This window comes from Microtus ochrogaster, chromosome 8 (assembly GCF_000317375.1).
Source record: "Microtus ochrogaster isolate Prairie Vole_2 chromosome 8, MicOch1.0, whole genome shotgun sequence".
Taxonomy (NCBI): Eukaryota; Metazoa; Chordata; class Mammalia; order Rodentia; family Cricetidae; genus Microtus; species Microtus ochrogaster.
In genome coordinates, this window is record NC_022015.1 from 86,539,787 (window position 1) to 86,562,291 (window position 22,505).

The following is a 22,505-nucleotide window of genomic DNA, read 5'->3' on the forward strand; positions in this document are numbered from 1 at the left end:
AAAAAAAATAATAAAAAAATAATGTTTTTCTCTTTAGGAACTGACTTAGATACTTGACGGCAGGAATTATTTTTTCTATCGGTTTGTCCATCTTTAAGCTGCCGCTTGTTTATGAGCACAATTATTATTCCTTGGGATAATCATAGATCAAAGATATCTAGATACCAAATCCTGCTTTTATATCAAAATCTGTTGTACATCAAGCACACAGGACCCACTTGAAAGCCCTTCTCAGCACCCTTTAGTAATACAGTCAAAAGGTAAAAAAAAATCCCACTCAGCTGACATATGTACTTCTCAATATCAAATCAAAAATGAAGTTCTTCTCCCCTGCAAGCAGAGCATATAAAACTGTCTGTCACTTGATAAAAAAAGACTCTACCCTTTAAAAATTTTAAAGTAGTGGGGAACTTATTTTTCAAAGAGTTTCATCATAGAAATCAGTAGGTGTCATTTTGAAATTTCCTGCTCTCTTAAAAAAAAGTTGAGATTGTCTAAACTGATGGCATGACCACTCCAGAAATGGTTGAGGGGAAGGTATGAGGGCAAAACTGCCAGAGACATCTGGAAGAGTCCAGATCAGAGAGAGGGGGGGGGAGGAGGAGGAGGAGGAGGAGGAGGAGGAGGAAGAAGGAGGAGAAGGAGAAGGAGAAGAAATAAAGAGAAAGATAGATAGGAAAGGGGCCCTAAGGCTGTAGTTATGCTTTCAAAGCAAACAAAAATTCATAGTAAGCTATTCATTGTCAGCAAATTTTAAAGCAATACAAAGACTAACACTGGCTTCATTGTATGCACTCAGTCAGGTGAGTGTGTGAGCAACAAGGACTTGAGATGGTACCAGCTGGGTCGTGGATACAGAAGGGGCTCATGGTGCTATCTTCTCATTTTTCTATTGCTTTGAAAAATTTCGTAAGAAAAGCCTTTAAGGTCTGGGGATGTAGCTCCATGGACAGAGTGTTTCCTAGCATACAGGAAGTCCTGGATCCCAACTCCAGCATCTCTGGGAAAACGGCACACATCGTAATCCTGTCTCTCGTGGGATAGAAAGACCAGAAGTTCAAGGTCATTCTCATCTATGAGGAGTTCAAGGCCAGAGTGAGATACGTGAGACCTCACCTCAAAAATCAATGAAACTCAAGAAAATTAAGGCTTCAGGAACTCACATGTATAACAAAGGTACACTGGCTGTTATTTCTACCATTCTGGTTGAATTAACAAAGTTCATGTCTCTTCCTCTATGACTTCAGAATACTGCACTCTTATACAGCACCAGAGAACACATCACACTGTAGGGCTTGGGGGTCTACTTAACAAATTCTCATCTTCTACAAAACATGTACTTTATTAAAATAGGATTTTATTGTTTTTTTAATAAAGTCCCAGAATTTGCTCTTTAGACCAGACAAGTCTTAGTCATGGCTATGGTCTCATCTGTGCTGTGAGCGATGGAATTACAGGCATGCATCACCACATCCGGCTGTAAAACATGGATTTGGGTTCATGTATGTGTGGTTCTCTTGCACTTTGAACAACACTACCTACAAAGTAGGCCCTTTGGTTTGAAAAGCTGAAGATGGACGCCAGATCTGCTACAGAACTGCTTATCATTTACCGGGCCTGTGTCTAGCCTTGTCCTAGGATGTGTGTTCCCATGAGTTCTCAGAAACATCCCTACAACGTAGATGCAGTCCTGGCATTTTACCTGACAAGACTGGGACCCAGGGGTAAAGTAATCCTTTCCCAGTGCAGCGCTGACGGATAAGGCCCCCTCAAACCCATTCTAGGACACTCCAGATTTCCATGGTCCTTCTAAAACATGTTATAGTTGAGACTGTCAACTCCGAAGATCTTGTTGCTTGAGCAAGTCCTTTCCACAACAGAGAAACCCGCAGGCTCTTTGAAGTGCAGGTCCTGAATATACTCTTTTCTTCAGTACCAGATTGTTTAAAAAAGATTTTTGTTATTGTTGTTGTTGTTGCTACAAGCAGTGGGGCTTTTGCTGTCAATGTTGTTCCATTTTGTTTTGTTTTTAGATGGGATCTCAGACTCATTGTGTAGCCAAAGATGAACTTAAACTTCTGATGCAGCTGCTTCTGCTGAGGTGATGACAGACCTGCACACCACACCTGATTCGTATAGTTTCATGGATCAAACCCAGGGTCTCCTACATACAATCCAAGTGTTCTCCCAGCTGAGAAACATGCTTGGCTCCCAGACAAGCTCTCACGTGGCATGAGAAGAACCAAGGAAGAACCCATGCAGAAAAACACATGCAGCCTTAAACACAACCCAGGGTCTATCACTACAGCACATGAAGGGACTTTACTGTGGGCACATGGCTTCCCTCTTTGTGTGGAGAAACTCAGAGACAGGCTCAGGATGAACTGGCAGAAGGCCAAGAACAACATGAAGCCATGACCAGAGTTGTAGTTACCCTAGGGAAGGAAAGCCAAGCCAGGCTGAGGAAGCCTGAGCCCTGGCAGAGCCCTCGCCTGGCATCCTCGGGAGGCAGACCTGGTGGGTAAGTGTGACAGACATTTCAGGGCAGCCAAGCAAACCCGTACAGCCGCAGGAGCTCCACGTTCAGGGGGTGAGCATCGACCTGGCAGTCTGATGACGTCAGAGGCTGGATGCCATGGCAACAAGCGGCATTTTTTGAGCACCTATTATAGCCCAGCTCGCAGGGAGAGCTCTTTCCTTTTTGGTTTTTGTTTTGCTTTGTTTTGTTTTGGAGTGAGAGTTTCTCTGTAGCCCTGGTTGTCCTGGAACTTGCTCTGTAGACCAGGCTGTCCTCCGCATCCTTCGTGTTGATATTAAAGATGTGTGCCGTCATCAGCAGGGGTGAGCTCTTTTATGTATATTTTCTTTTTCACTCAAATTTAGTAATCCACCCCAAATTTACTAATGCAGAAACTTGTTCAAGGCCACATGGGCTCATGACCAATAGAGCCCACACTGAAGAAATCAGTAATGTTCTCTTCGAAATCTCAAAGTCTGTTCAAAGCCATGAACTATTTACCTCAAATTGAACTTTTAAAAAAATAAAATTTTCCTTTGTTTTGAGGTCAGGTCTTGAAATAGAAGGGCTTCAAACTCAACCCAAGGATGACCTTGAGTGACCTTGAACTTCCAGTCCCTCTGCCTCCCTGAGGGTGGGGATTACAGGCCTGCAGGACCAGGCCTCATTTTTACATGGCATCAAAGAATAAAACCTACAACTTGGAGCATTCTAGGCAAGCACTTTGCCAACAGAGACACATCCTTAGTCCTCCAGAAATAAAACTCTACTATTCCCATTCTCTCTTTAAGACTGAGTAAAGAATTCACATTTAGCTGGGTGGTGGCATGCGCCTCTGATCCCAGTGCTTGGGAAGAAGAGGCAGGAAGATCTCTGTGAGTTTGAGGCCAGTGTGGTCTACAAAGTGAATAGTAGGATAGCCAAGAAACCCTGAGAAACCATGTCTTGAAAAATGGAGAGAAAAAATTAGAAATTGGCTGAGTGATGGTGGTGCACACCTTTAATCCCAGCACTCAGGAGGCAGAGGTAGGTGAATCTCTGTGAGTATGAGACCAGCCTGGTCTACAAGAGTGAGTTCCAGGACAAGGCTCCAAAGCTACAGAGAAACCCTGTCTCAAAAAACAAACAAACAAACAAATAAACAAAAAACAAAATCGAAAGAGAGTGAGAAAAAAAATAGAAATCACATTTTGGGCCAGCAGAATTGCTCAGTAGGTAAAGGAACTTGCCACTAATCTTGATGACCTGAGTTTGATCCTGGAACCCACATGGTGCAGAGAACCGACACCCACAGGTTGACCTCTGACCTCCACATGGGTACCTGCACTCACAATGAGTGTACAAACATAATCTTTAGAGAATTCACATTCTGACTTCCTGCCGTTCGGACTTTAACTAACTAGGCTTAATAAAAGTAAAAATTAAATGCATCTAACAATAGCGACTATTGTGTTAGCATTTCAATGCATCCTTTCAGGTCCTAATCTGAGTTGCTCCTAGAACGATCAGCGTCTTTAGAGGAAAAGCCACTTTTGAAGGGACGTGGTAGGTGAAAGCAACGTGGGAGAAGTTGTTTTCGTTCTTGCTGAATACAGGAGGCAAATACCTACCGCCTACCTGTATCAAAACATGCTGTGCAAACTGAAGCCTGAGAAACCTGAGCCAGGCCACTTCACACAGCACATCACTCCGCTATCAATAATTCAAGCACGCTAACTAGCCACAATACCATGGGCTTGCTCTTTCCAAGTGTATTCATTTGGATGCTATTAGTCCTACGTGAGGGAATGAGAAAATTCAATACAACTGCCGTTCACCCGCTCACAGGAAAGCGGTGTTTCTGCCCTAGTCTCTGGTCTTCCACAGACAGTGATACCCACGAGATTACCCTGTGATGGTCTTTGTTGTAGTGAGACGATGAGACGAACAGGCTGTTGAACCATTGCATCGGACAGGTGTTTCATTTTTCAGAGGGGTAAAATGTCTTGCTGAGGGCTGTGTTGGTACCTGTCTCCTGACACTGGAGCCTCTGCAGAACAATCTAGAAAGGTCCAGCTTGCAAGGGAGAGGGTTATTTTCTTCCAACATCTGGTTCTTTGCCCAAAACATATTCGCATATGACACTTTGGGATCTGAACATCTATGTCCTGACTTTGTGGATAAATTAACAGATTTATGTCATATAGAAAATAACAGTAAAAATCTGGGAAAAAAATTACTATTGCTTCACTGAGGATATAACTCAGTCTGAGTGTTTTCAATCTCTCCAAACTCCAGAAAATGGTATCTGCTCTTGACATGTTCCTTAACCACTTTACTGAGGTCTAAGTGATGAGTAAGTAGTTTATATAATTAATATACACGACTTGATGAATGGGGGATAAAAAAATCCTTCACAAAACCATTGTCCCATGGACACATTGTCTCATGGACACACTCATTGTCTCCTATAGTCTCCTTCCATAGATTGATAGGAATTGATTGATTTGAAGTGCTGGAACTCACACGTGCTAGGCAGGAGCTATACGACCCAACTGCGTCTCCATCCTCTATTTAGAACGATGGAAATAAGATCTCCCCTGCTAGAGTACACTTACAAATATGCAATGAAGTTTTGGTAGCTATATGCCCATATCGATATAAATCCCTGGAACAATTCCTTTTTCTTGAACGAACCTATGAAACTAACCAGCATTATTGACAGTACTTTAAAAAATAGAAACATTTAGCAGGGCAGTGGTCACATGCCTCTAATCCTAGCACTCGGGAATCAGAGGCAAGCAGATGAGGCAGCCTGGCCTACAAAGCAAATTCCAGAACAGCCAGGGCTGTTACACAGAGAAACTCTGTCTCGAAACCCCATCCCCTAAAATAGAAACGATGACAAGAGAACAAAGTTATAGCACTTATTGCTATATAGATAATATATTATATGTAATTGCTAATAATGTTTGCACAACGAGCTGCCCAAAAATGTGCAGTGTGCAATAATAACAAATCACAACACATTCATACACTACAGGGTAGTGAAAATGATTAGAGTTGTGTATATGAATACAAGTATATGACAAATGATATCACAACACATTCATACACTACACAGGGTAGTGAAAACGATTACAGTTATATATATATATATATATATATATATATATACATATACATATATACAAGTATATGACAAATGATACCTCAAGCATGCACCAATAAATACTTCATATAGTTACATTATTCATATTATTTCATGATCCATATAATATAAACAAAAATGTAATACCATGAAATGACAGACTGCAGATGCAGCTGTGGCAAGGGGTGGCCCTTAGAAGGCAGGGAAGGGCAGAGGACATTACGATGTTTATATACTTCTATGTGTATTATATACTACAGGCTAAAAAAAGACAACAATTAGAACTGACCTATATTTCTGCTGACACACAAAGACACACTGTTTACTGAAAGAAGGAGGCTATAAAACGGAATCTAAAATATGCACCTTTTATAGAAACACATATTTCATAAAGGCCACACAGGATAAAATACAAAATACTAACTTTGGCTTTTCTCAAGGAGTCTAAGTAACAAATGAATTTTGTTTTTCTTTGATTTTTTTTCCATAGTGAACTTTTCTTACCACAAGCTTAAATTTTTATAAGACATTTATAGATTATTAATACTTATTCCATTGCTTTCACTCCCCCCCCCCCAAATGAGACTGTTTTTCTCTTGCTGATACGATCAGGACACCTTCAGTCAGCTTGGTCTCAATCCACTCATACAATCCCCAAAGTCAAGTGATTATTACTCCAGTAGAAATGCTTACATACTTTTCTGAAATTCTTCCAGTTTTTTAACAGCTTCATCTCTTTCTTGCCTAATTTTGTCACACTGAAATGAAAAAGAAAAAGAAACGTTAAATTCACACAATAAAATTCCGCTGTGACCAGGTGAGGAGCAAAAGCAAACTTACACACAGCACCAGTACTTTTCCTCCCGCCCGCCCTGGACACAGCATCTCTTGGGGGCTGGAGCAACGCTTCCAGCCATTGAGTGCGGACCGCTCTTAAGAGCAGAGGACCCGGCTCAGTCCCCAGCACCCATGCCTTGCAGACCACAAGTGACGAACCCCAGCTCCGGGGTCCTGGTGGCCTCTTCTGGCCTCCCAGGGTACTGTACTAGGATGCACACACTCACACAAAGACATACAAATACATAACTAAAAATAAAGTGAATTTTAAAAATCTCTCCACAGCCCCAGTGTTGGTACTGCTCACCTAGTAAGAGATCCATGCATGGTACCCAGCTGAGCTTCTAGAACTTTCTATAAGGTAAACAGTCATCACTGCTCATTATCTCCTTGGTAGCAGACCAATGGACTATCCTTGAGTTAAAATGGATTCCTCCTTTAAGAGAATACATATGGCCTGCTCCACAAAAGAACCACCAAGCGCTGAAAGCCGTCTCAGGGATAGGAGACGGGAGACGGCTCAGCACTAGGTAAGCCTGAGGATCTGAGTTCAAACACTCAGCATCCATGGAAGAGCTGGGTATGGGAGGATGGAGACATATAGACTGTGAGAGCTGAGGAGTGAGACAGAGCGTGACACCTGGTATTCACGTGCCTGAAATACTACACACACACACACACACACACACACACACACACACACACACACATCTGTCTGCAGGGTACACCACACATGCAGCAGGGACACAGGGCTGAGTCACTAAAGCTGACCATCAGATCCTAGCGGAGCCTTCTCTCCCATAAACGAGTCAATGGACCAAAGATATTTACCAGAAAGAAGGAGGGATGTTTAAGGCTCCCTGTGGGAATCCATCCTCTGTAAAAAGACAACCTGCCCCACCTAGTTCCTAGCTCCAGTTTAACAGATAAACCACACTCGTTGTTGCCAGTTTTTTTAGTGTATTAAAAGTTGTCTTCAAGAGCGCTGGATTCTCGAATCCGTTTCTAACACATGAAAGAGCAACAAGAACATACCAACCAGCAACCTGGACACGGCCCGCCAGCTGCTTCTGGAATGTTCCTCTTACTTTCCGTAACTGACGCCTGTTTGCATTGGACACGCCCCCAACCTCCTCCCAGGCTGCCCACCCCCCTCCAGCAATGCACAGTAGAAGACACAAATAGAATCCAAACTTCTGCCAAGACCAGAGGCCTCCAGAGGATCCAGGCGTGATCACCTGGTGCGGCATAGCTGGCGCGCACTTCCTTGTTGACTCTCCGTCTCACCCTCTGTCTCTTCTGCAAAGTACACAGTCCTCTGAAGAAAACTCTTCATCACAAGACGGCCTCCAGGGTGATGCTGTAACTTTGAGGCATTTGAATCTCCCGCTGAGCCTCTCAAAATTCCATTTAAAGGCGCATCCAGTTCCCACTTAGGTGCCCAGTTTCCACAGAAACTTGATGAGAATGTAAACAGGGACGGGGCTCAGCACCGCCTAGTCACACACCAACCACCACCAAGTCTCCCATTTCCTGGTCAGAAATAACGCGTGGCCTTCACAGGCAGGCCTGTTCCAGCTGCCCAGAGGGAAGACTTGATGCCGGTGCTAACTGCTCATAAGAGCCAGGTAGACATTCTGGTTAATAACAGATCTCAGCCCAAGGTGCGGGGAAGCGATTCTGTAGAGTCCGGCACGCGCTAACCTCTAGTTACCCACACAGTCACAAGCTGTCTCCCAAGCCCAGCTGCGCTCTCTCGGGGGCTTCGTGTTGCTTCGCTTTCTATTTTCTGCAACCACATTATGATAGAACTGGCAGTCACTGAGTTTACCATCTGCTACGTTGAAAGGCTGAAAGGGTGGGAGGGGTCACGCATACGGCAAGCGCAGCCTACTGATTCCACACCATGAAGGATGCGCTTGTTTGTACAGCAACATCTCAGAAGAAGGCAGAGGCATCCTACAACCTTTCTCCCAGTCGACCAGCGCAGAGAGAGCGCAGGGACACAGGCCCTGCAGCAGCCTTGCATCTTTGTGCCACAGAGACGCCCCCATCCATCCCACCCTCTCCTCTGCCCTGCTCATGCAGCTGTACCATCTGTAAAGGCCGTCTCTTTTTGTGTTGAGAATTGCTCATGAAAACTTGGTAATAGCAACAGATGTTCTTTGGACGACATCACTTAATCAGGAAGCTCGATAATTCTCTGTAGCTCAAGGCTGGAGCTGAACCCGGCTGCCTGAGTGCTGGTTGCTTTAAGCAGACTGAATAATGTCACAGCTTAGACTGAGAAGCTGTTTTGACTCTTTAGACAGTGGTAGATTGACTGGAGGTTGGTTTTGGTGGTTTTGAAAGCCCATTGTATGAGAAGCCCAGGCTGCTTTCCAGATCTCACCATTAAGGCTCATCTCGGCTTGTGAACGCTCATCTGGCTCGTGAAACCAAATGAGGGTCTGAGAACTCCGGCCGGCTGGGTTGCGGAGGAATGTTCTTCCAGCACGAACTAGCATCTTCCCTGGTCCCCCATCTACCTATCAGCCAACACCGTCAACATAAACGTCTCTTTATCTGGGATCAGCAGAAGCTCTGAACTGATGTAGAAAATACTTAACAATCAGCTGTGTGTGAGATTTATGCAATAAGAACCTCAACGCTCCAAACTGTGTCTGATTTCCACTAATATTTTATCATCTGGGCACACGCGTGCGAGAGAACTGTCATCTAGTAGAAAGGACAGTTTGAAGTCCATACATTGTCTCCACACACCTTGGGGACAGAAGACAACAGATGGATAGGGAAACACCTTAACATTGACTGACGTGGAATTCCGAGCAATTATTTCCTGGAACCACTGGGTGTCTCTGCACTGGATAAACCTACATCTAGTATCAGGCACTACGCCCAACACTGCCAGAGACCTGGTGGGGAACACCTAGATTCTGTAGTTTCACGAAACTTAGGATCCCCAAACAAAAACCAACAATGAGAAGAGCAGGGTATAAGGACATGGGCTACAAGACAGGAAGGCTGCAGACTTGTAGAGACAGAAATCGGGCAATTATATTGCCTGCAGGAAGGTTTGGCCCACACCATCGTTTTTAGAAGTTCATTCCTCTTACATCCCGGTCACACTATTTTAAAATGGAAATGTATAGCATCAGAACTGGACATCGGAGCCGGTGCCTGCTTCAGACTCTTCAGTGGGAAAGAGAGAGGACCGCCAGGTCTGCCTTTCCATCTAGGTAAGTCTGGCTTCTCTGGATCCGCACTCACTCATTCCCACCACATGGAACCCCTTTGCTCCATTTCTCCTTTGGAGTTCTTCTTTTCTTCCAATTCAAACTTCTTTCCCTCCAATTTTCACAGGCGCTAAAGGGGGAGTGGCCGCCCCCACCCAAGCTGTCGTGCAGCAGCCTCCGAAGTCGAGGTATTGTGTGTGAGCTGGAAACACATGTCATCAGAACTGAGACCCTCGCTCTTTGTTTCTGGATAGATTGCTGTTAATGAGAGACTCATTTTCACTTTCAAACCCTAAGTAATTACTTTTTCTCTGGCACAACCACTTGCCACTCCGTCTCAAAGAAGCCGCATGTATGTGGATGTATTATGCATGAACAGTTATCATAATGGATGCAGATCTTGCTCTTTAGAGTGGCTTCTTTATTGATTTTTTTTAAAAAAATAATATACTTGGGACCTTCACCTCTGAATACTATACGAGAGGATGGAATTGTAACAATAGACAACCGAGCCAAGATGCAAACACTATCATATATCTTACTTCTTGAAACAAGTCTTGGAAATGTCTGCCTCAATCTCTTTTCATTCATTGTTCCTGGCAGGCTGACAGAACCGTCTGATGCGCGGTGACAGTAGCTCACCCAAACGGTTTCTAATCAGCCACTTAAACATTTATGCATTTCAAAACTCAGTCTCTGAACATAATATTAAACATAAATACTATTTAGTAGTAGACACTCTTCTATCACACAGATTCCCTTCTCTCTATACATACTGCGTGCACGCCCGTACACACACACACACACACACACACCACCACCACTACCACCACCACCACCACCACCCCCCTGAGAAATGTGAATGTCATTCCATTCAAAGCTCCATGAGACACACACACACACACACACACACGCACACACACACGAAAGGAAAAGAGAAAAATCAAACCTAATCAGTTATGACAAAGATTTTGAGCAAGTTACAGGAGAAGGTCCTTCGATTGGGGCAGGGTGACTAACACTCAAACATTGGTGTGGCAACACACTAAGGAAGCACATTTTGTTTGGCTGATTCCAAAGTACACACTCATCCAATTTTTGCACGCCCCAAATACAGATTCGGAAGAATTTGTTAACACCAATGTGACAGGCTCTCTGCCTCTTTTCACACACTACTCGCTGACGATGCCATTTGGAAAATGGGCAAAAATAATGGAGAGACGAGGCCATTTCATAGTTCCCACTTATCGTCACACTAAATAACCAGAAGACACAAATAAACAATCCCAAGGTTTTTATGTTTCCCCAGGACCCACAGCACGTGCCTCTTCTCCTGTTTAATGTTGAGCTAATAATAAATTCTCTTGATGGAGGTGACAGGCATAGAGGAACACACAGATGGCTTATCCCAATGTAAGAGAGCTAGAGGAGGCTTAGAGATAAACAGCATTTAAGTCTGTAATTAAAAGAGTAAAAGTTTGCACATGGAAAAAGCAGGGGTCAGGTCATTTTGTCTTTTCTTGTCCTACCCAAGCTGTAGAGACTCACACAGTGATGACAATATCTCAGCTATTTGTCAACTGTCTGTGTCCCCTCCCTCATTAGTGGTTTTACTAACAGGTAAAACCTCATCTATTTTCCTTGATGTGGCCAGAAGGCATTCAAGCCAAAGATTTCCCCTCAATTACTTTCCTTAAAAACTCAGAGATTCTGATTCCATCTCCAAAGACGTCTATAAAAACCACAGAATGACCAACGTCCATTGTTGAAGTAGAGAAAAGGACTACAAAGGGAAAATTCAGTTAAAACTTTAGTCCGGAGTTGGAGATACGGATCAGCAGGCTAGAGCAATCACCTCCTAGCCTGATGGCCCAGACAGTAGGAGAGCCCTGGCTACTCCAGCAGGTTATTGTCTGACCTCCACCTATGTGCCGTGACATACACGCTCATGTACATATACATACACCAAGTAAATAAATATAAACAGCAACAAGAACCCATTGGCCCACCACTATATCTTTTATTCCTATTCTTTGAGTTCACAGTGACAGAATTTATATGTATACACACATATATGAATTTTTCTAATAAGAAATTAATTTAATACTTAGATTTCAGTTTTTCAATACAAACTAACTGATGGTATAATGTACTGGGCCTGATAATTTACTGTGCAAATTTTATACATTAACATTAAAAACATGGCTAAAGAGATGTTCAAGCAGGAAAGTGCTTGCTGCCCAGATATGAAGACCTGAGTTTTATCCCCCGAACCCAGATTTAAAAAAAATAAATAAACCTGGGCATGGTGGCACACAGCCGTGATTCCAGGGCTGAGGGGGCAGAACCTAGTGGACCCCTGGGGCTTGCTGCCTGGCTAGCCTCGCCTGCCTGATGAAGCTGTAAGCCATCAAACAAAAAATGGTCAGCACCAGAGGAAGGACACCCGAGGCTGCCCTCTGACGTCCTCACACACGCGTGTGCTAATGCCTACCTGCAGTACACACACACATACATGTACACGCACACACACACATTAAAATAAAATGAGGTTCTTTCTGGAAAGAGTCCATATACTGTCTTAAGTTTACCTGTTTGTAAAAGAGCAGGGAGGGCATAGGATCCGGGTTTAAACCCGGAATCTGTCACTAATCACCTGTAGGTTCTCAGGAAACTCATTCTTCCTCAAGTCCTTATGTTTGCTTGTGCAAAATGAAGCTAACACAGTCTGAACCATTCTGTCATGGAGAGAAGAGGGCACAGAGGTCCCACAGTCATCTCTAAGTGAACAGTCTTTGCTCACCTGCCTCTTCTGCAGAATCTACATCCGTGGGGACATGCAGCAGCCACCAGAAGGTCCTCTCCAGAGGGACCAGGTCTGCTGTCTCTCCCCACTGAGGTTTCTGGCCTGGCAACGAGGAAAAATAAACTTGCAGACACACGGTCAGGAGTAATACCTTGCCATTTTTTCCCCTCCGATTTTGCCAAATATCCCTACATCGAACCAACTACAACAAAAAGGAATTCTTCCAATGAGTATCCATGATGAGTTTAATTTAACTCCAGGCTGGGACCCCACAGAGGAAAGATGGCTGCCTGTATTTGTTGATGCAGACCCGATAAAGCCCAGGCAGCCAGGCACAAGAAAGTGCTTTCCCAGAAAAAAAGTGTCCTCCATTTGCCGCTTCCAGAACTAAAGCTGCTTTTACTCCTTCTATGTCGTATAAAAGGCTTTTATTATATGCTTCTCTCCTTTGTAACACCCCCCACCTTGGGGAAAAATCTGCAGTAATAAGCAAGTCAGTCTTTTAATAGAAGGTAAACAGAGTGGGGTGGACTTAAAACCACTCAGTCTTCTTTGTTTTTCCCAACACACAGCATTCCATATTGCTTTCATTTCTTTTCTTCTCATTCCTGTTAATAGTTATTTTTAAAGAATTAGGACAGAAACAGGTCAATAACGCCAGCAGATGCTGCAAATGCGTCAGCCTGTCTTCTGCTCAGAGAAGAAGTAAACAGTTTACTGGGCCCAGGTCATTTCCAGCCCTTCTTTTAGCCCAACCGATAATCCCATGCACACAACAGACAGTTCACTGCAAACCCCACGGAAGAAAGTGGCTCTGAGTTAAACAGCCATGGTGGCGCCAACGGGGAGAGCAGGTGTCCACACAGCCACTTTTTAAAAGGGCATTTCAAGGTCTATAGATAACCATGGTTAGAAACAGAAAAGGGAAAACAAAACATGCAGGGTGTTCTCTCTCTCTCTGCCACAGGAAGACACATGAGCTTTCTATCTCCCTTCCTATCTTACTTAAACCTGCTTTTCGTTGATTCTTACTGTGTGTATATGACGTATGTGTGTATGACACACATGTGTGCACACGCATGAACATGTCAAGTGGAGATAAGAAGACAACCTTTGGGAATCAGTCCCCACCTTCTACCAGGGAATTCAGCGATCAAACTCAGTGAGCCATCCTGCCTGCTCCACCTCATATGTTTAGAGAAAGTCAAACTGTCCTGCAGTGTGAACCCCTCCAACCTGCTTGGCTCTTCCCCTCCCTGTTAGCCCCAAAGCAGATGCAACTCAGACCCCATGGACCTCTCCTGGAGTTGGTCTGAGCAAAGGGCAGCACACTGCCGGCCCTGAGCATTCCCCAGGAAGTATGCTTTAAGATCATGATGTGCCTGAGACCAGGATCTAAGCATACACACCCTCTTCACAACCTCACATCCCCGGGACATCTGTGTTTGGAGACTTACAGCGACAGAACTGATAATCTTCAAACTATTCTCCATGGCTTTCTTGCGTTAGAAAGATTTACATATCAGCTCCCTTTCTGCATGGATTTTTAAAAATCAACCCCATCTATCATCCCCTCAGGTAGCCTGAGAGGAAAGGAAACAAGATTTCAGAGAGCACCAAAGATGAATTTACAAAGGTACGAAGAAGGGGCTGGAGAGATAGCGCAGTGTTTGAGGATGCTTGCTGCTCTTACAGAGGACCCAGTTCAACTCCCAGCACTCACACTGGGTACCTTACAACTACCAGGAAGTCTGCTGGCTTGCTCAGCCTCCTCACAAGCACAAACCCACATACGGACTCACCCATGAATAGAATCAAGAGAAAATAAATATTGTCAAAAACAAGAGAGACTTATAGATTTAAAACACTGACCTAAAAAGCAAGTATAATTGTATGTGAGCAAAGCCCTTGCTGTTACAGCTACCAGTCAATCTATGCCTAGGCAGCTGGCAAACGTAATGACTAAAAAGGTCTAATAAGTGTGTTAAGAGCACAATAAACTAAGTCCAAACATGCTACAGGCTTTATAACTAGTTATCTGCCTGCTAAGTGTTGTTATTACCCTTGTTCTAAAACTACAGAGATGAGACATCATAATCTCATTCTTAGGTAAAAACCACCTCAGGCTGCTTTATTTATTTCTTTTCTGCCAGGGATACATTTTTAAAAAATATTTTGCCTATCTTATTTGATAAAAGCACCATATTTAGTGGTGGCAAGTTAAAAACGATTACATTTTAAATTTATATATAACTTTCATTTATATTTTAAAACAAATCCATAGTCCGTGTTCTTCTATCCTATTTTTTGTTTTCTATTACCCCTCTATCTTTTTCTTTTTCCCCTAGGCTGACAGGAGGACAGAAACACACATGCACACTCAAGCATGCGTGTGTATGCAGATGCACACTAACATTCACAAATCTGCTTGCTTTCCAATACAGGATCTCAGTCTATAGCCCAGGCTAGCCTCGAACTCATGGCAATCCTCCTGCCTTCGCTTCCCAAGTGCTAGAACTACAGTCTTGAACTCTCATACATAGCAAACACTCACAAATCATAAGTAAACAGTTTTAGAGATAAAAAGGACAGAGATTACAAAAGCAAACAGAATTCTCTTATTTCATAGTTCAAAACAAAACTTCCAGATCCTGTGAAAATATTCAGCATACTTCTCCTGTACAAACACTAGGTGTTTTTCAACTTCTGGTATTATTATCTACCTATCTAGCAGAAGCAAACACAAGTGGTGTACAGAGATGGCTAAATGCCAAAGCCCAGGTCCCTCCGGACCCACCGAGCCGGGGTCCTAGGAGCAAATGTCCCCAGGCTCTGAGTCCATCACCAGTGTCCCCAGTGTGACTACCAGGAGAAAAGGACAATTCCTGAGGACTTGGAAGGCTTGGCCTAGTGCCTTGAGACACATTTAGCCGCGTACTTAATCTCCCAGGGCTGTGCCTACTGTGGCAATGCCTGCTATTCTTTACCATCTGGAGCCCGGAGTTGATATTAGCTTCAACCACACATGCAAGAGAAAAGAAAAGAGAAAAAAAGGGGGGAAAAACCCCCTCTCATTCACATTTAACTGAAATTGGTGGCTGAACAATGCATTATGCTGCCTAGGCGTTCAGGCTTGTAAGAAAAGGGAGGGGTACAGTACAAACCTTCTCCTTTGTTTTCTGGTTCTCTGCTCGAAGGTCTTCATAGTCGCCTATTGCTAAAGGGAAAAGAAAAAGAAAGAAAGCGACATTAGAACTCTCAAAAATTCACTGTGGGAAAACCTGCGAACTCAGCTGACCCCCCCCCCCAACAACTCGCCACTAAGTTCAGCCGAGTGGAGAGACCACCAAAGGGCTTTTGCTTTCCAGTCTCTGCAGATGTGAGCCCACTGCACTGAACGCCCATTCTCCCCGAGGCCTCAGGAAGACCCACGGGCCAGAAGGGACCTTGAAAAGTCCTCCTCTGTGATCTCAGCACCTGCCAGTGAGAGCACCCAGGACCCTGCTGTCCCCCCCAACAGTACCCACCTGGGTGCTAAAATTGGAGGCTCACTTAGAAATTAAAGTGAGCTTGCACACTCAGCCCAATGTCATCTGTCTACTTTATTCAGTGCAGAGGTTTGTAGGACGGACATTGGACTGAGAATATCTGTCTCCAGGCAAGACAGGCAGTGGCCATGCCATGGTCAGCAACCTTCGTTTCACTAAGATGGGAGTGCAGACTCCCAGATATGTGGGGTGCTCATGATGTAACCTGAACCCCCACATTCACATTTTCGTAAAACACGCTTTTTAGGCTTCCTTGGAGTTGAGCGAATGAAGTTTGTAACAATGACCTAAGGTGACTTGAGGAAGAGCCTCTGAGGCCAGTCTGGTCCACCAGCCACTAGACAGGACTGTCACTGGGAGCTAGGTTATCACGGGGCCGCATGTTCACCTGTGCAAAAATTTTAATTGGGATTTATCTTCTAAGAGTAGCTCAGTTGTTTTTGTTTTTTTTTAAGTTTCCCATTCCTACTAATAATCTGAAGACAGAAATAAAAGCCTGAGGCCAATAACTTTAATGGATCCCAGATGGGTGCCAAGCATGGAGACACAGGCCTGTAACTCCTGCCTTAGGAAGATTGAGGCAGGAGGTCCCACCCTAGCCTCAACCACTCTGTGTCAGCCTTCCCTCGCACCTAAAAACGAACATCCCATAGAACCTGGTCATTGGCTCCAAAAAACATATGTTTCCCAGAAGGACAAGACTACTCCAGAAACAAGCACCTAACCAGGAAAGGAACAAGCCAGAGGCCAAAGGGCTGGGGTCGCCCGCTGTGACCGTGGTGCTAAAAACACTGAGGTCCGAACTTACAGAAGCCACAGACCCACTGACAAACAGTTCTGGACACACACATAAAGATGGAGCCCTTTCCATGCTCAACCGGAAGGAGTTAATAAAGCACAAAGTGAAATCCTCAACACCTGGTCTCCTTATCAACGCCCGTCACAAATATTCCAAAAACTGAGCATGAACCAAATAGCCCTAGGAGCTAGACAATCATTGCAATGTGCAATGATTTTTAACATAAACAAAACCAAGAGTGTTATTTGAGATTTCTAAATACACGTTGATGCTATTGGGTAGTAGACTATGGTCACAGCCCCAAACATCATTATTCTACCTAATACAGCTTCAAATCAGAAAAGATAAACATATTTTATTGATCGACTTTGGCTTAAACTACTTAGCATTTAAATGTATCTGCAGGGCTGGGCAGATGGCTCCACTCGCCACATAAGTGTCAAGAATGAAGCTCGGGCCGGGCGGTGGTGGTGGTGCACGCCTTTAATCCCAGCACTTGGGAGGCAGAGGCGGGCGGATCTCTGTGAGTTTGAGACCAGCCTGGTCTATAAGAGCTAATTCCAGGGCAGGCTCCAAACCACAGAGAAATCCTGTCTCAAAAAACCAAAAAAAAAAAAAAAATGAAGCTATGAAGCTCTGGTCCCCAGAACCACATAAAGTTGGGCACAATCCCAGCATTCCTATGGAGAGATGGGAGGCGGAGTCAGGATAATCCTTGGTGGCTTGAGGGATGGCTAGCCTGGCACATACAGTGGACTATAAAAACAAGAGCTGCTGTCTCACATAGGCAGGTGGAGGAACTGACACACAAGGTTATTCTCACCCCCTTCGGTTTTTCAAGACAGGATTTCCCTGTAGCTCTGTAGACCAGGCTGGCCTCGAACTCAAAGATCCGCCTGTCTCTGCCTCCCCAGTGCTGGGATTAAAGGTGTGTGCCACCACCCAACCAAGGTCATTCTCTGACTGCCACGTGTGCCTGTATCCATACACATAAACATCATACTCACACACAATTTTTTTTTACTTAAAATGTTTTAAATTATCTGTAGATGAAATTTAAAAATCAAAATCAGGGCCAGTGAGATGACCCTAATACTTCCATCAAGTCTGATAACCCGAGTTCAATTCCCAGTATCCACGTGGTGAATGGAGAGAGCCAGCCCCCTACGCTGTCATGTGACTTCCACGTATACACTATGGCGGGTGCACGCACACACGCACATCAAAATGGATTTACCACTGCATTATTAGTGACCTACTTTACAGGCGTACACATACACAGTAATGGCTTATAAAAGTATACTCTCAAACTGACATTAAGAAATAAGAATTTTTTTTCTATTTACAACATCAAATAATGGCTTGGGAAGCTTTTCTAAAACTACTCACACCATGCCTCCATTATAGTGCCGATAGACCAGACAAAACACGGCAAACTCCTAATTGCTGGCTCTTTATTACAAGGCATTAATTAAGAACCCTTCACCTATAATATTTTAATAGAAACCGCAGAAAGCACACTTTACTTATAGCTGTGTACAACTGTAACAGACAACAAAGGCAAGGACTTAAGGGAAAAACAGAAGGAGCACAATGACCTTTGTCACAGCCGGGGACCGCAGAGGGATGGGGCACAAAAGAAAAAAAAATGTCGATTTCTTTGAAGTTAACAACAACAACAAAGCTCACTCCCAAAACAACATTCATGCACACGTACACACAAATGCATACGTATGAATATGTGTCATCCTGATACAGGGGTATGGCTATCAACGGCTATGAAGTGGCCTCTATTTTTCAGGAACTTCATTTTTTAAAATTATGGATATGTATGCTGGGCAGCTCCTGCAGAGGCCAGAAGGGGGCACTAGATCACCTGGAGCAAGATTCAGGGGTGGTTGTGGGTGCTGGAAACCAAACCTCCTCTGATCAGCAGTGAGGACTCTGAACCTCAGAGCCATCTTTGCAGCCCCCTCAGCTACTTCTTTTACGGTATGTTAAGAGGCTTCACAGAAAGCAGTGTTTTACTGCTTCAGAACTGGCTAGCAGTTTGAGCATTTAAAGCAAGCGTCCGCAGCTCAAGAGGTTTGGCAATGCTATCCTCTGAAGCAGTGCCTCACTCAAATGTGCGGGGTTCCTTCCCATGGGAGACACAGCTTGGGAAGACTTCACACCTCGGCTTTTCAGCTCTATAGATGTCTAATTAAATGAGCACGTATTGGCTGGGAGTCATCTCCCGGAGCCTCAGCTTCCTGGTATGGATTTGGTAGTCTTACCCTGGGAAGTGAAGGAGCTAAGGTAGGCTGGTGTTGTCTAGTGTCAGCCATGGTAATTGCTACTTAAGTTGCAAAGCTTGCCAGATCCTGATTAAACACCCAAAGAATGTCCTGGGTTTCAAGGTTACTTTTATTTCTGCCCACCCCCGAAATGGCTGACTGAAAGCAATCTGTGAAAGCCGGAGATACTATGTCACCAAGCAAAAGCAGGGAAGCAAGCTAAGGTGCTAAAAGCCATTTGTCACAGCAAATCCTGGCAAGGGTGTGGAAGCATGCCTGATGCCAGACTTTTCAATCCTTGAAGCATGCTTGAGCCAGCTGGAGAGCTTGGCAATCACGGAGCCCTGGAGCCCTCTCCACAGTGGGTGCCTCTGGGGTTGATCTACAGAGTCGAGGGCAGAGCCCTGGAGCCCTCTCCACAGTGGGTGCCTCTGGGGTTGATCTACAGAGTCTAGTCATCTTTACTTTCATTTTTAAAGAAATGAATTCCCTAATGTGTAGTTAGTGTGAGGAACAACCACTTAACAGTGTAAAATAGACAAAAAGGAGGATCTGGAGAAAACTAGGGGAATATCGGGGAGAGCATGTGTTTAAGAATCACTCTGGTTTTCCATTCTCTTGGTCGCTAATGCTAAAGGAAGCCATCTGTAGCTTTGTCTTGGGCCACCAACGAGCTCCCAAATAAAGACACAGATACTCATAGTTAATTATGAAGGCTCAGCCTTTAGTTTATGCTTGTCCCACTAGGTCTGATAACTTAATTCAATCTGTTTTTCTTCATCTGTGTTTTGCCTCGGGGCTTTTTAACCTTTCTTTCATTCTGTATGCCCTGCTCTCCCGCTTCTTCCTGTCTGGCTGTCTGGGCCCAGTGGTGGGCTGGCCAGCTCCCCTTTTCTCTCTGCCCACAAGCCCCGCCTATCCCTCCTCTGACCAGCTATTGGTCATCCAGATTTTTATTAAACCAATCAGATGCCTTTGGCAGGCAAGGTGAAACAGCAAAGCATCTTTACATAGTTAAATACTGCAAAAACAAAAACAACACACTGGAATGTGATGTTTTACTCTTTTGGCTCTTTAGTCTTTTGACATGGCGGAGTGAGGGGTCTCATCACCCAACTCCCAAATAAATGCACACATGCAGGCTTATTCTTACTTATGAAAGCCCAGCATTAGCTTGGTTTTTTTTTTTTTTCCTAGCCAGCTTTTCTTAACTTAACCCATATACTTTTTGTCTCTGGACTTTTTCCTTTTCTTACTTCTGTATATTTTACTTTCACTCTTACTCCATGGCTGGCTGTGTGCAGCTGGGTGTCTGGCTTCTGCCGTCCTCCTCTCCTTGTTCTCTGGCTGCTCCTCCTCCTCGTCTCCCCTTCTGTTTATCCTTTGTCTGCTCCTCCTCTGGTAGTTATTCACAGCCAATCTAGCACTTGAAAGACCACCCTAAATACCTTCAAAAACCCACCAAACTCCTCCAATCTTTCAGAAGCGGCTCACCCATATGTTCTTCCCCAGTAGCCAGTATCAGTGTCCTAACTCAGACCTTCCACAGTGACACCCACTTATCTACCCTCTAATTCCTAGTCCGGGTTGGTTCTTGCTCTTTTTCTTCCTTCAAAGTTTCATTCACTTAAGAACCTCCAAAGACTTTGGCAACACTCTCTTAAACCTCACTTCTCTTCTGACCACTCAGCTCCTGCCTGCAGACCACAGAGTCTAGGTAAACAGTTCTGCTCTACCCATGAGGGAGCTCTTTTTGTATGTCTTGGGCAAAATCAGCAGTTACATCTTAATATACTACCAGAGCACCCTACTCATACAGAGGCTGAGCACCCTGAACACCAAAGTCTGAGATGTGAAAAGCTCCAAAATTGACAACTTTCTGAAGGCACGGTTCCAGATTTTGGACCATTTGGGACTTCACATTTTCAGATCAGGGATGCTGAAATGGTAAAGTCAATACAAATATCCACAAAGCCAGAAATAGCCAAAACACAAAACAAGTATCGTACCTCTACTTGAATCCCTGTGCACAACACAACATCACAAAGCCATCTGTACACATGTCTGCCTGCTTTCCTTTTCTCCCCACTCAATGGATTGTGCTCTGCCTATGTCAACAGAATATCAAGCACAGAGTCCACACCTATGCCAAACAAATGAACAAAAGGCTCATACAAACATACTATGGAAAATGATTAAGCCAAATATTCACATCTCCATTTTAGAAGTGAGGACGCAGATGCATTGAGAAGTCACACCTGTAGTAGGAAGTGGAGGCAGATCCTGTTTACTGATTCCCAGACACTCACAGCAACTGACATTGCTAAGACTGACTGTGAGGGACCTGATAGCACACTAGAGGGGAAATGGTCCTTTGGGGTAAAGACTACGCCTTTACCCGCCCTCGTGTCTGCATCTAGGACAGTGCCTGGCTTAAAGTAAGCACGGTTCTGGAACAAGAATGAACCTGCAGTCCGGGGAGCATATCATCATCAGCCAGGCAGGGTCTCTCACACAGATGTTACATTAAGACACAATAAAAACAAAGCCTTAAGGAACAACCAAATGTATCTAGACAGAAAAGCACAACACTGTTTCTTGACATTTCCTAGTGCAGATTTGTATCCATGGGCTGAGCCTGCCTGTAGGACTCAGGGAGCCCTGAAACCTGACTAATGGAGGTGAGGGCTGGAGCCACAAAGGCACTGTTCAATTAGGACAAGCTCCCCTTCTGCTCGTCCCAGTGGACCCCCCTCCACTTAGAGCCAGAGTTGAGAGGGAAGCCATTTATACCCCACTTGTTAATTAAATCATTATAAAAGCCAGGGGTGGGGACCACTGGGACAGCTGATCAAAAAAACAAAGGTGACAGATTTCCTATCAGGAAAGGAATTATGGCAAGCCTGAGCTCCATCGACACTAGGTGGAACACATTTCAGTGCGAATAAAGAATAATGCTGAAGAACTCTCTGCAAACCGTATGAATGGCTTCAAATTAAACATCCAGAAGGGGAAAAACTAAGTATCTTTACAGTCTGTCTGTCTGTCTGTCTGTCTGTCTGTCTGTCTGACTATCATCTATCTATCTATCATCTATCTATCTATCTATCTATCTATCTATCTATCTATCTATCTATCTATCATGTATCTGTCTATCTATCTATCATCACATATATGTGTGTCTGGTCTCTAGCACGTAGGCTTGTACATCACACAATCTCCACAACAACAAAAAAAAACAAATAAATGGTACAGCAACAATCCTCTTAGATCCATCAGGGAATTGAGATCCTCAGGGCAAGTCCCACCCCTGTCACTGGAGACACAAGGGCAGCACAGAGGAATATGTTATGGC

The 22,505-nt window shown here is 44.2% G+C and overlaps 1 protein-coding gene across 2 annotated transcripts in view; it reads right to left on the bottom strand.

Annotated features, from left to right (window-relative positions):
- Shtn1 (shootin 1) overlaps nt 1-22,505 on the bottom strand; it is a 105,406-nt gene that overhangs the window by 72,707 nt on the left and 10,194 nt on the right. For both annotated transcript variants that reach the window (XR_003377318.1, XM_026781718.1), the window contains exons 2-3: nt 15,692-15,744; nt 6,346-6,406 (exon numbers count right to left, since the gene is read on the bottom strand). Coding sequence is in view for 1 of the 2 variants with exons in the window: in XM_026781718.1 (XP_026637519.1) it covers nt 6,346-6,406; nt 15,692-15,744 (114 nt within the window). In the remaining variant the exon portion in view is untranslated. The remainder of the gene's footprint in view (nt 1-6,345; nt 6,407-15,691; nt 15,745-22,505) is intronic.